The sequence below is a fragment of the Coregonus clupeaformis genome, chromosome 33, assembly GCF_020615455.1.
Source record: "Coregonus clupeaformis isolate EN_2021a chromosome 33, ASM2061545v1, whole genome shotgun sequence".
NCBI lineage: Eukaryota > Metazoa > Chordata > Actinopteri > Salmoniformes > Salmonidae > Coregonus > Coregonus clupeaformis.
In genome coordinates this window covers 38,329,900-38,348,080 of record NC_059224.1, presented here as the reverse complement: position 1 = coordinate 38,348,080, position 18,181 = coordinate 38,329,900, and the positions used below count along the sequence as shown (strand labels likewise).

General features: G+C 45.4%; 1 protein-coding gene across 1 annotated transcript; it reads right to left on the bottom strand.

Annotated features, from left to right (window-relative positions):
• Positions 1-1,036: 1,036 nt before the first annotated feature.
• LOC121549083 (NF-kappa-B inhibitor epsilon) lies at positions 1,037-17,147 on the bottom strand. Its single transcript, XM_041860906.2, has 6 exons — positions 16,437-17,147; positions 13,464-13,566; positions 11,668-11,878; positions 10,877-10,965; positions 8,863-9,111; positions 1,037-2,014 (listed from the first exon to the last, which is right to left on the bottom strand). Exons 1-6 carry the CDS (start codon positions 16,772-16,774, stop codon positions 1,946-1,948), a joined length of 1,059 nt encoding a protein of 352 aa, XP_041716840.1. The 5' UTR covers positions 16,775-17,147; the 3' UTR covers positions 1,037-1,945.
• Between the last annotated feature and the right edge of the window lie 1,034 nt (positions 17,148-18,181).

The window sequence follows — 18,181 nt, the reverse complement described above, 5'->3', positions numbered from 1 at the left end:
TGGACCATTCTTGATACACACGGGAACTGTTGAGCGTCAAAAACCCAGTAGCGCTGCAGGTCTTGACACACTCAAACCGGTGCGCCTGGTACCTACTACCATTCCCCGCTGAAAAGCACTTACATCTTTTGGTCTTGCCCATTCACTCTCTGAATGGCACACATACACAATCCATGTCTCAATTGTCTCAAGGCTTGAAAATCCTTCTTTAACCTGTCTCCTCCCCTTCATCTACACTGAGATAACACCTGCCTAAAGTGGTTTCCTAATCATTCAGAAAAACAAACTAGCCTTGCTTATCTGGCTTATTCTGGAGTATTGACGAGTCTTGTTAATGCCCAAATAATGACTTCAATAAGTCACTCAAATGCTTGTGAAAGAAAATAGGCCAACATACAAATAGAAGGTAAAACATTCGCCACAAACAAAATTAATCCCTCTGCCTCATTGAAAGACTTCTTTATTCTCGGGTCCCAGTCTTGCCTTGGGCCTGTGTCTGAATATTCATTATGGGCAGACCGTGAGAGTATAGAGAACAGACAAGTGATCTGGGTGAGTGGAATTTCCAGACTCATTGTACTAAAGAGGGTTATCAGGAAGAATCAAGCAACCGGAAAATAATACATATGCTTTACCAAAAGCAGCTGACAGGAAAATAAGAAATAAGGAGTTTCGTAGTTATCAAGGAGGCTTTGTTCTCCCAAGATAGCATCCTACAATGTTTAGAGCAATTTATTGGATGGATTTGCTCTATATGGGGAGTCAGCAATAGCCTGCTAGACTGGCCCTATCAACTTGGATTAAAATATGTGAATGTTGTCCAACCAGATTCTTTGCACAAAACATATAGTCTACAGTATATAATCTACATCATTGACAAAATCCTTAATTCCAGATGCCACCCTTTTTGTATTATCCTCTTTGAGCACAGTACTGTATATGTACATCTATAAACAATTAATATGACACACTTCAATGAACAAAAACTCCAAACATAGGTTTGACAATGACCCCCCCAAAAAAGAGTGAAGCGATAATTGGTTTATTTATTTTATTACAAAATATAAGAGTTTGGAAGTGTTAAAAGAAGGCAAAACATCTAAACAAGCCAGTCTGATTCAGTACACCATAACAAGGATCATACCTGATTTATCAGAGATGAAGGAGGAGAAAGATGGTAAAATAGGGAATATTTGACTGTATCGAAAATACAGCTGTTTAATGTGTCTTACCAATACAGATACTGGAAAGGCAATGCATTCAAAGCAGAAACCGATCAATTAAATATACATTGAAAGATATTAAATTATGATAATAAAGAACTTCGCTCCATGTCAACAGATTTACAGTGACTAAAGTATAATTGAAAAACATTTTCAATTTGAAAGCTGAAACAATGTTCATTTATAGCACGAAAGCAATGCATTTTGTATGTGTTGAAGCTAAATGTCCCACTATAATCTGTTATTATACACACGTGATAAAGAGGTAGATTCCCTGTGTACTTTGTAGGGAAATTAAACATTTTAATTGAATTATTTCCGCTCATATTCATACATTTGTTTTTGGTAGTAAATCAGTTACCTTGTATGAGAAAATATGTATCATTTAAGTCTCCATTAGATTTTCCTGCTGATTTTGCTGCATTTGAAAACGGGTATCAACCATCAAATAATATTACACCTTTGTACCACTTTGCTAGCAGAGAATAAGCAACTTTTCAACGTGAATGTCTAAAGAGCGCACACATTCACATATACACTGCACAACAACGATAAATAACCCTGTAGCGAAGATTTATATAAATGAAAAATCACCTTAAAAATAGCAAATTACAAACGTGATTGATGTAAAGCTACAGTTTTCTGACGAGGCTCCATGATGATGTTCAAGAGGTCAAATGTCACCAGTTGTAGAGTATTCAGGTGGTGAGAGAAGTACACGGTCAGAATGGCACTCTAACCACTGACCTACCCTGGATTTGGATGTCATCAAAAGGGAAAAGAGCAAGGATCTGAAAGAAAAGCATATGGTGGGGGGGTTACATTTCACATGATATTTTCTACCTCTGACCAGACAACAATCCAGTCATTCTCCTTCACAACAGGAAATACATTGGGGATGTTAAACCCCCCCCATCATCAAAAATATGAATTTCTAGCATTCTCAGTGATTATCATCAGACTTCGAGTCACACACCAAATACACTAAATACTTTGAGCTGGTTTCCCAGACATACACTACATGAACATCTCATTCCAAAATCATGGCCATTAATATGGAGTTGGTCCCCCCTTTGCTGCTATAACAGCCTCCACTCTTCTGGAAAGGCTTTCCACTAGATGTTGGAATATTGCTGCGACGACTTGCTTCCAACCAGCCACAAGAGCATTAGTGAGGTCGGGCACTGATGTTGGGCGATTAGGCCTGGCTCGTAATCAGCGTTCCAATTCATCCCAAAGGTGTTCGATGGGGTTGAGGTCAGCGCTCTGTGCAGGCCAGTCAAGTTCTTTCACACCGATCTTGACAAACAATTTTTCTGTATGGACCTCGCTTTGTGCACGGGGGCATTGTCATGCTGAAACAGGAAAGGGCCTTTCCCAAACTGTTGCCACAAAGTTGGAAGCACAGAATCGTCTACTGTCACAAGCTGGGATTGAACTCCGGTCTCAGATGTGGAGAGCTGGGGGTAATACCCCTTAGCCACAGAGGAGGTGTAGTAGGACCCAAATGAAACACCCAAGGCAATACTCCAGGCAAGTAGATTTAATGTAAAAACAAAAGTTCTTAGCACTTCAAAAATAGTCCAACAAAAGTTATTCTCAGAAAGAGGTATACTAACAAAACAGGAGGCAAAACAAAATAACTCCACGAGGGGAGAAAAACAAACCAAAGATAACTTAGAAAACCTTACTTGGAAAGACACGGTGGAACAAAGCAGGAGACACATAGCCAGGACTCAATAACCAAGTGAGAAACAAGGGGAAAACACACAGCTAAAATACACAAGGGGAAACAAGGCACAGGTGACCTGGATCAAACTAATTAGGACACACGAGGAAGAACTAAGGCAGAGGGGGAACACAGATGACCTCTAGAGGCCCGGAGACAAACAGGAGGCAGGAAGCTGACAGGACCCCCTCCTCTAGGAACGACTCCTGACGTTCCTTCCAGAACACCCGGCCCCAGGGTGCGAAAATCTCGGATCAAACCTGGGTCCAGGATGTCCCTGGCTGGAACCCAGGAGCGCTCCTCTGGCCCGTAGCCCTCCCAGTCCACCAGATACTGCAGAGAGTTCTGGACCCTCCGGGAGTCCAGTATCCGGCGGACTGTGTAGGCTGGCTGGCCGTCAATGATCCTGGGAGGTGGCGGGGGTCTGCGTGGGGGGGGCAAAAGGAGAAGACAAGACAGGTTTAAGGAGTGAAACATGGAAAGTGGGGTTAACTCTAAGGGAGCGAGGCAGAACCAAACGATACGAAACAGGGTTAACCTTTCTAGCAATGCGGAAAGGGCCGATGTATCTCTGGGAAAGCTTCCTGGATTCGACCCGGAGGGGCAGGTTCTTAGTGGCCAACCAAACTCTTTGACCAGCTCGGAAACTAGGGGCCGTCCGGCGGTGTCGATTAGCCTGACTTTGGTATCTCTGGGAGGTCCGAAGGAGGATACACCTGGCCTTCTTCCAGGTCCGCCTACAGCGTTGGACAAAGCGCTGGGCCGAGGGAACACCAACTTGCGCCTCTTCCTCTGGAAATAATGGCGGGTTGTAACCGAACTGGCATTCGAAGGGGGACAATCCGGTGGCTGAAGACTGGAGGGTGTTGTGGGCATATTCAGCCCAAATGATATAGGTGGCCCAAGACGTGGGATTACTGGCCGCCATACACCGCAGGGTGGTCTCCAGATCCTGATTAATCCGTTCCGTTTGGCCATTAGACTCTGGATGGAACCCCGACGATAGGCTGGCTGTGGCCCCAATAAGCCTGCAGAAGGCCCCCCAAAACCGGGACGAGAATTGGGGACCTCGGTCAGAGACCACGTCCAGGGGAATGCCAAATATCCGGAAGACATGGTTCATGAGGAGCTCAGCAGTCTCCTTAGCCGAGGGGCAGCTTGGGCAGGGGAATAAACCGGGCAGCCTTAGAGAACCGGTCAACGATCACTAGGATGACGGTGTTGCCCTGGGATGGAGGAAGTCCCGTAACAAAGTCCAGAGAAAGGTGTGACCATGGCCTTCGAGGAATAGGTAAGGGATGGAGCAGTCCCTGGGGGTCGCTGGCGTGTCGACTTTCCCTGGTTGCACACCGGGGGCCTCAACATAGACCTGCACGTCCTTCCTGATGGACGGCCACCAAAACCGCCGTCGGAGGAATTCCAGTGTGCGAGCACTGCCTGGATGGCATGTCAAGGGCGACTCATGACCCCACTGCAAGACGCGGGCCCGAACAGAGAGAGGAACGTACAGGCGACCGGCAGGACCACCGCCTGGATCGGGCTCATGGACAAGGGCTTCTCGTACCCCTCTTTCTAGTTCCCACTGAAGAGGTGCGACGATCCTAGACCTCGGAATAATCGATGCCAAGGGCTTCTCTTGTACCTCGGGAGAATAGGCTCGAGACAGGGCATCCGGCTTGACGTTCTTGGTGCCAGGTCGGTAAGACAGGAGGAACTGGAATCGATTAAAGAAAAGGGACCATCGTGCTTGCCGAGGGTTCATCCGCTTAGCCTGTTGGAGATATTCCAGGTTCTTGTGGTCTGTGAGAACCTGGAACGGGTGCTGAGCCCCCTCAAGCCAATGGCGCCACTCTTCCAAGGCCAGTTTTACTGCAAGTAACTCTAGATCCCCCACGTGGTAGTTGCGCTCGGCCTCAGACAGGCGGCGAGACATGAAGGCACAAGGGTGTAATCTCCCATCCTCACCCCTCTGTGACAGGACGGCTCCCACCCCCCACCTCTGAGGCGTCCACCTCCACCACGAAAGGTCTTTCTGGGTCAGGCGTCACCAGAATCGGAGCAGACGTGAAGCGGCGCTTGAGATCCTCGAAGGCCCCTGCTGCTTCCGGACCCCAGTGAATCTTGGTCCCTCCTCCCTTGGTAAGCGTCGTCAAGGGGGCTACCACCGAGCTGAAATTCTTGATGAACTTCCGATAGAAGTTAGAAAAGCCAATGAACCGTTGAACCTCCTTGACCGTGGCAGGTGTGGGCCAGCTGCGGACCGCTTCGACCTTCTTGGGATCCATCTCTAGGTGCCCGGGAGTGACAATAAACCCGAGAAACTGAGTCTGAGAAACATGAAATTCACACTTCTCAGGTTTAACGTAGAGGTGATTGTCCAGGAGCCTCTGGAGAACCCGGCTAACATGCCCTCATGCTCCTTCAGTGACCTCGAGAAGATGAGGATATCGTCCAGGTACACGAAGACGAACAGATTAAGCATATCCCGGAGAACATCATTAATCAGGGCTTGGAATACTGCGGGGGCATTGGTGAGCCCGAACGGCATCACCCGATATTCATAGTGCCCCGTGGGCGTGTTGAACGCCGTCTTCCATTCGTCACCTTGCCGGATCCGCACGAGATGGTAAGCATTGCGGAGATCCAGTTTAGTAAAAATGGAAGCCCCTTGAAGCAGCTCAAAAGCAGTGGCCATGAGAGGAAGAGGGTATCGATTCCGAACCGTGATCTTGTTGAGTCCCCGGTAATCAATACAAGGCCTAAGGCCCCCGTCCTTCTTTTCAACAAAAAAGAAGCCCGCCCCAGCCGGGGAAGTAGAGGCATGGATGAGGCCGGCTGCCAAGGACTCCTTAATGTAGGTGTCCATAGCTGCGTGCTCGGGGGAGGACAAGGAAAAGATCCGACCTCTAGGAGGGCAGCACCCAGGGAGTAGATCAATGGCACAGTCATACGTGCGATGAGGCGGTAAGGAAGTAGCCCGGGCCTTGCTGAACACAGCCTTGAACCGATGGTAAACACTGGGGACTAGGGGAGACGTCAACAGACTCTTGAAACTGGGTACTAGGGGCTGAGGGACTCTGAAGCATACAGGTGAGTTGGCAAGTGAGACCCCAGCTTAGAATGGTGCCAGTAGACCAGTCGATCTGGGGATTATGTCTGCATAGCCAAGGGTGACCCAGGATTATAGGATACTCGGGAGAGTCAATGAGATAGAAGGTTTCCTCCTGCTGGTGTTGAGAGATGGTAAGTCGCAGGGACTGAGTCGCCTCTGTAACCTTTCCTGGTTCCAGAGGTCTGCCATCTAAGGCTGTAACTGCCTGGGGATGAGGAAGTAGTTGGGTAGGGATCTTAAGTTCCTTAGCCAAGGTTACATCCAGGAAATCACCTGCGGCACCGGAATCGATCATAGCCTGGACCCGATGCTGGTGGCCCTCCCAGGACAGAGTGGCTGGAATAGCCAGGACAGCGTTAGTAGGAGGAGCTCTAATTCTCCCCATCACAGCCCTCCTGTAGCTGGGCGGGGACTGGCGTTCCCGAAGCTCGGGGCAAGTGGAGCGGAAGTGGCCGGCAACCCCGCAGTAGAGGCACCCGACGCTCCCTCATGCGACGTTCCCTTTCGTTGGGAGAAAGCCTGGAACGGCCTAACTGCATGCTCTCCGGGGAATCCTGGAGCAGTTCAGGAGCCGGGAAGCTCTGAATGACGGAGTCCAAACAGGAGAAACAGAGCTGCTCCGAGGAACTTGGGACTGAGACACCTGGCGGCGAGCCGTTCTCCGCTCTCTTAGACGATTGTCCAGGCGGATGGCCAAGGCTATGAGGGACTCGAGATCTCCAGCTGGTTCTCGGGTGGCTAACTCATCTTGAAGGGGCTCAGATAACCCTCCCTGAAAGCAGACCCTCAGCGCTTCATCATTCCATCCGCTCCTTGCTGCTATGGTCCGAAAATCAATGGCGAAATCTGCCGTGCTTTGGGGGCCCTGACGGAGAGACAGTAGGCGCTTGGAAGCCTCCCGCCCACTGACAGGATGATCGAACACCCGCTTGAACTCTTCTACAAATGCAGCGTGGGAGTCACAACAGGCCTCCTGGGACTGCCACACCGCAGAGGCCCAGGCGAGCGCCTTGTCTGAAAGAAGGGTAATGATGTAGGCAATCTTGGAACGGTCTGTGGGGAAACTTGAGGGTTGGAGCTCGAAGGTGAGGGAGCATTGGGTGAGGAAACCCTGGCAAGAGCTTGGATCCCCAGAAAAGGGCTTGGGAGGTGGTAGTCCGGGCTCCGCCAACCGAGAAGGCCTGTCGTCACTGGGAGGTGACCTGGGGGAAGGGGGAGGACCAAGGAGGCGTTCAAAGAGCTGGTGAAGGGAACTCATCATTTCGGCCAGGAGTTGAGAATGTCTAGCCATCAGCTCCTCTTGTCGGCTGAGAACGGCTTCATGGCGCTGGAAAGAAGCCTCATGTCGAGTGATCACCGCCAACAGGTCCTGGGAACTGAGTGTTTCTGGGTCCATGATGACTTGGTTATTCTGTCACAAGCTGGGCTTGAACTCCGGTCTCAGATGTGGAGAGCTGGGGGTAATACCCCTTAGCCACAGAGGAGGTGTAGTAGGACCCAAATGAAACACCCAAGGCAATACTCCAGGCAAGTAGATTTAATGTAAAAACAAAAGTTCTTAGCACTTCAAAAATAGTCCAACAAAAGTTCTTCTCAGAAAGAGGTATACTAACAAAACAGGAGGCAAAACAAAATAACTCCACGAGGGGAGAAAAACAAACCAAAGATAACTTAGAAAACCTTACTTGGAAAGACACGGTGGAACAAAGCAGGAGACACATAGCCAGGACTCAATAACCAAGTGAGAAACAAGGGGAAAACACACAGCTAAAATACACAAGGGGAAACAAGGCACAGGTGACCTGGATCAAACTAATTAGGACACACGAGGAAGAACTAAGGCAGAGGGGAACACAGATGACCTCTAGAGGCCCGGAGACAAACAGGAGGCAGGAAGCTGACAGTCTACAATGTCATTGTATGCTGTAGCGTTAAGATTTCCCTTCACTGGAACCAAAGGCCTAGCCCGAACCATGACAAACAGCCCCAGACCATTATTCCTCCTCCACCAAACTTTACAGTTGGCACTATGCATTGGGGCAGGTAGCGTTCTCCTGGCATCCGCCAAACCCAGATTTGTCCGTCGGACTGCCCGATGGTGAAGCGTGATTCATCACTCCAGAGAATGCGTTTCCACTGCTCCAGAGTCCAATGGCGGCGAGCTTTACACCACTCCAGCAGACGCTTAGCATTGCGCATGGTGATCTTAGGCTTGTGTGCGGCTGCTCGGCCATGGAAACCCATTTCATGAAGCTCCCGACAAACAGTTATTGTGCTGACATTGCTTCCAGAGACAGTTTGGAACTCGGTAGTGAGTGTTGCAACCGAGGACAGACTATTTTTACATGCTACACGCTTCAGCACTCGGTGGTCCCGTTCTGTGAGCATGTGTGGCCTACCACTTTGCAGCCGAACTGTTGTTGCTGCTAGACTTTTCCACTTCACAATAACAGCACTTAAAGCTGACAGGGGCAGCTCTAGCAGGGCAGACATTTGACGAAATGACTTGTTGGAAAGGTGGCATCCTATGACGGTGCCACGTTAAAAGTCACTGAGCTCTTCAGTAAGGCCATTCTACTGCCAATGTTTGTCTGTGGAGATTGCATGGCTGTGTGCTCGATTTTATACACCTGTCAGCAACGGGTGTGGCTGAAATAGCCGAATGCACAAATTTGAAGGGGTGCCCATATACTTTTGTATATATAGTGTAGATTAAGGCTATAACTATAGTCCTGGACTAAAAAGCATGTTCAATGGAGGATTGTGTGTAGGACACTGGCCCTTCCTGTATATCTCACATCATCATTGCCGCCAGCTAGATCCATGGCTGTCTCATCCTCCATGTTCCTCAGCAGCTTATCAGCCCCGGACTGGCAGAGCAGGTTGGCGATGGCTGCGTCCTGCCGGCCCACGGCGAGGTGAAGTGGCGTGCAGCCGTTAAACATCGCCACGTCCACATCGGCTCCCTTGTTCAGTAGCAGCGTCATAGAGACAATGTCATGGAGCTCCACTGCCAGATGGAGAGACGTTTTACCACTCGTACCTTCCTGCGGGAGAGAGAAGACAGGCGAGGGTGAGGGACTCGATAAATAAAATGTCCCCTCAAAAATAGGATGGGGTGAGGGAAAGGCGCAAAGGTAGGGAGCAAAGGGTCAACAAATCTTAGGACATTTTATAAACTGTCCTCTTCAATATAATTTCTATTCATTCAAATACTGAAAACATAAAATGAGGCAGCTTGATATCTCCTGTACAGCAGGTTTATTTAGCACAGAATGATATCTAGGGTAGGGTTAGGTCAGCCTGCTATGTTGTGTTCTATATCTATCTGTATGTGACTCAGACTTGCTGGCCCGGGCCTCTTCTCTGACAAGTCTAGCTGCTCCAGATAAAGCTCCCAGTACATCAAACTCTAATTTATCAGAACGCGCTGAGCTCAGGGCCATTACACTATCAGTATCACTACACCAGTGCAGTAGACAGGGGAGTACAGTAAAGCAGTGAAGTACGTAGCTTGAGGGAGACACTCTGTACTTCTAAATACTTCTAAATAAATACCATGTGCTCATTAATGTATCACATGCACTCATTATGACATGATGCATTCACTTAAGACAGTAAATTGTAGTTTGATCATCTATGTCGAAGTAAATATTTCTCTGCCCTACTACAAATTAAGAGGATTTAGCAATGACACATTGAAGTACTAACTGTATGTTAGTATATCTCACTGATATATATATCTCACTGGTCATTCCCAAAGCCAACACCTCCTTTGGCCGCCATTCCTTCCAGTTCTCTGCTGCCAATGACTGGAACGAATTGCAAAAATCTCTGAAGCTGGAGACTCTTATCTCCCTCAATAACTTTAAGCATCAGTTGTCAGAGCACCTTACCGATCACTGCACCTGTACACAGCCCATCTGAAATTAGCCCACCCAACTACCTCATCCCTATATTGTTATTTATTTTGCTCTTTTGCACCCCAGTATCTCTATTTGCACATAATCTCTTGCACATCTAGCATTCCAGTGTTAATACTATTGTAATTATTCTGCACTATAGCCTATTTATTGCCTTACCTCCATAACTTGCTACATTTGCACACACTGTATATATATTTTCTGTTGTATTTCTGACTTTATGTTTTTTACCCCATATGTAACTCTGTGTTGTTTTTATTGCACTACTTTGCTTTATCTTGGCCAGGTCGCAGTTGTAAATGAGAACCTGTTCTCAACTGGCTTACCTGGTTAAATAAAGGTGAGAAAAAAAAAAAAAAAAAAAAAAAAGTACTAACTACAGTATTATAGCACAATGTAATGCACTACGTCAATAATACAAGCCCAGTGAGCAAAATTGGTTGAGAGGTATTTTCAATGTCCTTTGTGCTGTTGTCTGTGCCCAATAATGTTTGTTCCATTCATTGTGCTGCTACCATGTTGCGCTGCTGCCATGTTGTTGTCATGTTGTGTTGCTACCATGCTGTGTTGTCATGTGTTGCTGCCATGCGGTTGTCTTAGGTCTCTCTTTATGTAGTGTTGTGGTGTCTCTCTTGTCGTGATGTGTGTTTTGTCCTATATTTTATTTATTTATTTATTTTTAATCCAAGCCCCCAAAAGGAGGCCTTTTGCCTTTTGGTAGGCCGTCATTGTAAATAAGAATTAGTTCTTAACTGACTTGCCTAGTTAGATAACGTTTATTTTATTTTATTTTGTGACCGGAAATACTTTTCTCAACGTCTTTTCAACATCTAGTGCTCATAGGGAGGTTATTGTAATGGAGTAGACCCGGGGGAGTCACTGGACTAACCTGGAGGTTGAGGTCTGCCCCTTTCTTCATCAGTAGCTTCATCAGACGATGCTGCCTGTTCACAGTGGCTAGGTGGAGACAGGTGAGACCTGAAAAAGAAGACATATTCCTTTCAAAAACCACCTTTCTGAATGTGGGATTTGATGAATTTGAGTAGATGTTATAGCTAGTATCAAACAAGAGTCGGTAAGGTCATGCCACGTGACACACATGCACATAACCTACATATCGAACAAAATATACAATTGTTTACAAATATAAACATGATACACATCTGCAAAGCCGGAAACATCGAAAACTAGCTAGACAGCAACAATGATTAATTTACACCAATTTTGTCTCGCACAGTGCAATGTTGCAATAAAACACAACACGTGAGGTGGGCACATCCTCGCATAGACGCCGACATGCTGAAGACGCCAACACATCAACAGGAAGTTACATTAAATAAAGAGCCATCACATCATGGTATTGTTATAGCCTTGTACACTGCCTACAAGCTGATCATCCTGGGCCCTGGTAAGTAGGCAAACGTTATGGAATGTTCAGATAGAAATACATTAAGTAGAACATTTATCCCTGACATGTAGAATAAGGCATTGCGTCAGCTCTATTTATGACATTTCTATCTGCAACGTTACACATTTGCCTACTAAAGGTGGCCCAGAGTTGTTTTCATTAGTGCATACCGTAGCAAAACATTTTGCAACAGATGTCAAGGTAGTCCCTCCCTGTTTCAGTCATTTTTTTTCTCTTTTGGTGACAAATTAATATGGGCCCTGTTTTCTCACCTCTCCAGTTCTGGGACTCCAGCACAGGGTCCAGCTTGCTGGAGGAGACATCCCGGGTCATCTCGGTGGCGCACTCGGCCCGGCCGTGTTCGCAGGCCACATGGAGCGGCGTGTTCCCCTCCTGGTCCTGCAGCTCCAGGCTGGCCCCGCTCTCCACCAGGCCCCGCACCACCGAAGAAAGGCTCAGGTAGGTGGCTAGGTGTAGCGGTGTCTGGGAACATGCATAGAAAATAATAACTCCCATGGTACACTCAATATGGCTGCCAGCCCACCCAACATTGACAGTGATATCTGACTTGGAGTCAGTATGGACCCTCTTTCAAAGTGATTTGAGTACAATCAGCGTTGCTAAAAGCCGATATAGGTTCTTAAGTACAGTAGCTAGTATCTTTGACTGATCTTTACTATAGAATAGTTCAACTCTTTAATGCCAAGTGAGGTGATTAGCAAAAATGCATTGTTAGACCTGAGGCATCTCAATATGAAACTGCTGATTGAACTGGGTAGGGCTGACTAATATAACCAGTAGGGCCACCATTGCTTGTGTGGCTTTTGGTAAATGCTAACAGAACAAAGATAGAACAAGGCTATATGTGTGTGAGTCACGGTGCAAAATGCTGACTGTCATTTCTGCCCTCCTAGACATTTTCCTCTCCGACCCATCAGGATTTCTCTAACGCCCCGTCAGCTTGCCTCACCACCCCTCATACCTCCCTCGCCCCTGTAAGTGACAGGTTACACCCCACACCCTTCATGTTCACTCAAACCTCCTCTAAAATATGCACTGTGCGTTTACTCAGGCAGCCCAGTTCTGATATTTCTTCCACCAATTGTTTTTTTGACCAATCAGATCAGCTATGAAAAAGATCTGATGTGAAAAGATCATAAGTGATTGATCAAAAGACCAATTAGTGAAGATAAAAAAAATCTGAATTGGGCTGCCTGTGTAATCTCAGCCTTAGAGGCAAAAATATTCCAGATAAGATTTCTTGTTTTTGAACATGGGAAAGCAGGCGAGTATCCAATTTCCATTTACTCCCTTATTAAATTGTCAAAGACTCCAGCCACCCTAGTCATAGACTGTTCTCTCTGCTACCGCACGGCAAGCGGTACCGGAGTGCCAAGTCTAGGTCCAAAAGACTTCTCAACAGCTTCTACCCCCAAGCCATAAGACTCCTGAACAGCTAATCATGGCTACCCGGACTATTTGCACTGCCCCCCCACCCCATCCTTTTTACGCTGCTGCTACTCTGTTAATTATTTATGCATAGTCACTTTAACTCTACCCACATGTACATATTACCTCAACTACCTCAACTAGCCGGTGCCCCCGCACATTGACTGCAACGGTACCCCCCTGTATATATAGCCTCCCTACTGTCACTTTATTTTACTTCTGCTCTTTTTTCTCTCAACACTTTTTTTGTTGTTGTTTTATTTTTACTTTTTTTGTTAAAAATAAATGCACTGTTGGTTAAAGGCTGTAAGTAAGCATTTCACTGTAATGTCTGCACCTGTTGTATTCGGCGCATGTGACCAATAAAATTTGATTTGATTTGATTTGATAAATAACCCTAGAACCCCTCTCACCCACTGAACCCGTTCCAGTAAGAGGATGTACTACTGGAGAACAGGGAAGATACTTCTCTTGAACTACAGGATCATCTCTGTTGTTATCATAAACATTGGCAGTTGCAATCGTCAAGAGGAAGGATCATGAAGGTTAAGTAGTTTCAGTACACCAGTCCCCGTGTTCAGGCTGTAAAGAGAAGGGGATGTTGCTGTGTCTTCTGTACCTGGTACAAGTTGTTCTGGATGTCCAAGACATCTTTGGGGAACAGCTGTATCAATTGACGAGCAAAGTGTTCATCTTCATGGATGATGGCTAAATGCAGGAGTCTGGAGGGGGCGACAAAAACAAAACTTTTTTTTATCAAATGTAAATAATACATCTATCAGATTCATTTATGAAGCCTTTTTTACATTGCAGTTGTCACAAAGTGCTTTTGCAGTAACACAGCCTAGGCCGCACAGCAAGCAAAAGCAGTTTTGAGTTGCATTCAACTGAAAAGTGAGCAGCCTGGGGAGAGTGGAAAAGTTTCTCATTACATTTCTAGTTACTTTAATTTAAACGTTTACATGTGAGCAGCCACAGGATATAATAAATGGATTTCATCATGTGATGGAAAGAATTACCTGCTTGAGAATTCTTAGAACGACATCTAGACCTACCTGGAAATGTAGCACATAGCATCCCATGAATGAAAACTGCTTAGTAGGCCACACAGTGCTCAGTGGTTGTGAATGTTGCGCAATAATGGAACTTTTATGCAAAGGATAGTCATGTCAAGAGGATGTTTGATTCCACAAAGCACTTTTCAAATATTTATCTTCTCAGTTGTCATTCGTCATAACTGAACTCAAGTTATTTGGATAATATCCTAAGATCGAACAAACAGAACCAACGGGTTATTGCCGAATGTTCAGCTAACACAAGCCTCAGGCCTATGGACTTGAACTACTCCGTTATAATAGCAAATGCAATGCATTGTGTTCTTTACTGCAGCCCATATACACTGTCATGACATTTGATAAATACAAAGTGGAAAACAACAGCAACAAGAAACTCTTGCCCCAAAATCTAAAGGGGAAGTTCTAGCAGATAAAATAGCCAAATGCAGGAAATGGAACAAGGCCACCGCCGTGCTATATTTAACCTACGACAAGGCTTTCCAGAAGACATTGTTCACACACTACTCCCTACATAGTGCACTACTTTTGACCAGGGCTCTATTCCCTACCTAGTGCACTACTTTTGACCAGGGCACTATATAGGGAATAGGGTGCCAATTGGGAGCCACTCATTGTCTACCTAACTAACTGATGAGAAAGTAGTAACTCGTTTAGCCTAACCTTGTTCCAAGCTAAATGTCGTCAGGCAAATCAATTTATCTTGTGACTTCATTTTAAGACAATCCATTTGATATATAAAAAAAGCAACTTAAAAAAACAAACATTTACTTGCACAAGTATGTCACTATAGTCACAGTCACCCCTTATAACCGGAGATTATTGTCCAATAACTCCTCTTCAAAGCAGAGCCAGTAGCCTGGTCCCAGATCTGTTTGTGCCGTCTTGCCAACTCCTATGGTCAATGTTTAGTGTGACAAACAGATCTGGGACCAGACTACAGAGCTTGCCAGCATTCTTTCAACTTTGAATGGTACAAGGTCTATATTCAAATGCAAAATGCATCTCTTGGCAAGATCTTCCTCTGAAAATATACGTATTTTTTTTTATCTCAATGGGACTTGCTAGTTTGAATAACGGTTGAGTAAGATAAAACAAATAAAAAAATCCCATGGGGGAAATTAAATGCCTGCACCATGATACTTTCTCAAGTCAGACGATTGACGTAATGTATTGTGGGTTCTTTCTGTTGTTCGGTAACTATAGTGCAGGCTAGAGAATGCTTCCTTGTGACATAGTTAGACAATGAGAGCGAGGATATGAAAGGAGGTCAGAGACAAAAAAGCTGTTACTCTATCAATGGAATCGTTACACAGACTCACTATGACTTTGAACAATTGATAGCGATCAACACAATATCTTTCAGAGTATACGGACTCCAAAGACAAAGCCAAGACGATGAGTGGAATGCAAAATCACATGTAGAAGGCCGATAAGGACAAAAGTCTGCACGTCTGTGACTGCGTGTGTGACAATTGTATGAATTTCATTGATCAGCCTATTATCGGACCTAGAGAGAGAAGTACTACGTGAACATGTGCCCTTCCTTCTATCATGGGGAATTTCCACGGCCATGTCTTACACTTCTGCTTTCCAAGTCGAGGCACCCTACAGGAGTCCATACACATCAACAATCATATCATGACAGCTTTCACAGGCCTGAGTGTATCACTCCAAACTTAAAATCTCTTCTTAGTCGACATCACATGCTATAATGATTGGGAATAGGATTAAAATGACACATGCAAAGAAAGAGCTGAATTTCTCCAGCGCAGGCCAAAACTACTACCTATCCCCCAAGCCTTTTATTAATTGATAGCTGCAACACTGTGGGTGGCTTGAGTGTTAAGCTGCAAATTCGTGCAGTAGGCCTAGCCTACAAAAATGCATCCATCTTCAAATTGTTATTGTGGTTAACACACTCAGACATCCAGTCATCCCACCAGACATGATGATGTCAAAGAAAACATATTCTGTTTGATGACAGTGGTAATTTTAGTCTATGCTCTCATGGCCAGTTGAAACCCCATAAGAGGACAACCAAATAGCAACACCAAACCAATTCTGTCAGATCTGCAGGGTGTATCTGGGAGCATCTCTAGGGGCTTGGGGTGAAGGGTTGGTTTTTGGATAAGCACAAATGTATGGGGTAGAGCAGACATCACATTGTGCATTAGGATTAAATTGGTTGATAAAACTGTAATCATGGCCCAATTGGTAACTCAATAGCCTATGCTATGCATTTTAGACTGTGAAATGTCATTATGGATACAGTGATTGGGATTAAAGGAGATAGGAAAATTAAACTCAAATTACGGTTGGCCCTACTTTTATCTATATTGAAAAATGTGTCAATTAAATGCAAAATAAACACGTTTACGATTGCACACATGCGTGTTTTCTTGATACATCGTTTCACCATAACATGGACACATTTTACTTATTGAAGAACATAGCCATAGGATACATTAAAATATGTATTAGTTTAAAAATGTAAATATAAAAAAACTTAGGCCTACGTGTCTCCATCTTCAGTGATGCTGGTGAGAAGGTTCTCTTTATGTTCAAATTCTGTATTCTCCGCACTGTCATCTTCAGACTCCGAAATGTTGCAGCCCTCTATAATCTCACTGAAATTCTCAACAGTTAGTGACGACGAGCCATAAGCAGAATCTAACCTCTCCTCTGTGTTGTTGCTAAATTTGTCCCTGGCTTCACTGGATTCAGAAGTCGAATCCCGTACCGTTTTATTAAAGGGGTCATCTTTCGTAAAAGATTGGAAGGATTCAACACCAGAGTCTATTCGGTTATCCTCCAACAAATCCACTTTCCCCTTCGCATCTTCAGCGCCTGCCATGTTGGTCCGGAGTCACTCGGGGTAGGCTTGGCTGGTTTAAACCCTGAAAGGACTACCTGTTGCTTGATGGTGCGAGCAGTCCTCGGAGGAAAAGTCGATCACACCTGAGTAGGAAATTACTCTTCCTTTGTTGCTTTTCATGCCACCGGGTCGAACGCTTTTCTTTTCCCGCACAACAGCAGTTACATGAAAATAAGTGAAGTCATCTTGCGACACTGCATAAATGGTAGAAAAGCTTCCCTACATGCAAAATTGGCAATTTCGTTCAAACCATCAAAAGTCTTAAAATCAGAAACAGTCTTTAAAATAACTTTGATACCCTCATAACCTGAGGTCGGCCTACATAGTAGAGAGCATGTGAGCAATGTAAGGCGATAGGGTAAGCGCTCAGCGCTGACATGGGGGAATCCCCGAAGGGCGTGGTATGCGCTTACATTACAACCACCCACTAAACGCTGTGGTCTCCCTGGTTTTACAGGATATGTTTGACCTATGTTCCCCGTACCATGCTTTCATGTGTGTCTATTTCTAAACTAGTGTGTCACAACCGGGAGATTTACAAGTTAAGTAAATAGGGAGTTCATTTTTCAGTGAGTAGGCAAGAGGCCATTTCATAGGCCTAAAACAGACAGCCTAGCCTAATCTAATGTTGCAATATGGCGATTTAGGCTACAAGTTTTGTAGTCTATGAGTTGACCTATAAGTAAGCATTTAGAATGGGCCTATTACAAATATGGAAGTAAAACTTCAGTGGCCTATTAATATAGCCTACTTATGCTTAAATAGCACATGGCGATGTGTGAAAATTACTCCTCAGTCTTGAGGAGGGCGTTCACGTGTGTTTGTGAGGCAGAGGTCCCGATTTAGAGCCAGGTAAGGGCCGAATCGGGAGGAAGTGGTACTCGCTAAGCAAGCAGCGTGAAGTCCTTTACAGTTACTAATTGTAAACACAACTGCAGGAGTTTCAGTGCAATACTTTTTCCAGCAGAGAGCACTGGCGGCCGGTTTGAATGCAATCCCCAAATGTATTTTTCACAGTTAGCCTATGATGTTCAATACTGTATTATTCTTCTCTGATTTAGCCCAATGGACTAAAGGAGCCTAATGTTACTCCTTATAGTCCAATGACCTTACATGTTCAGTTTAGAGGCGAATTGACGCTGACAGCCAAATACTCCATCTCAACGTGAATCGATTCTCAATTGCGGTACACTTCAAGAAACATAAAGCCCTCTACTATCATATCACATCAAAATGGTTAGAGCAAGCGCCGGGCCTCTTAACAAAACTCCCCCGGCCAGAACATACTATTTTGAATAGGCGCCAAAGGTAGTTAGTGTCTATGCATGGGCTATCTCTGATTCAGCTCATGGAATCACCATAAAAAAAAAAGAAGAGGTATCATCG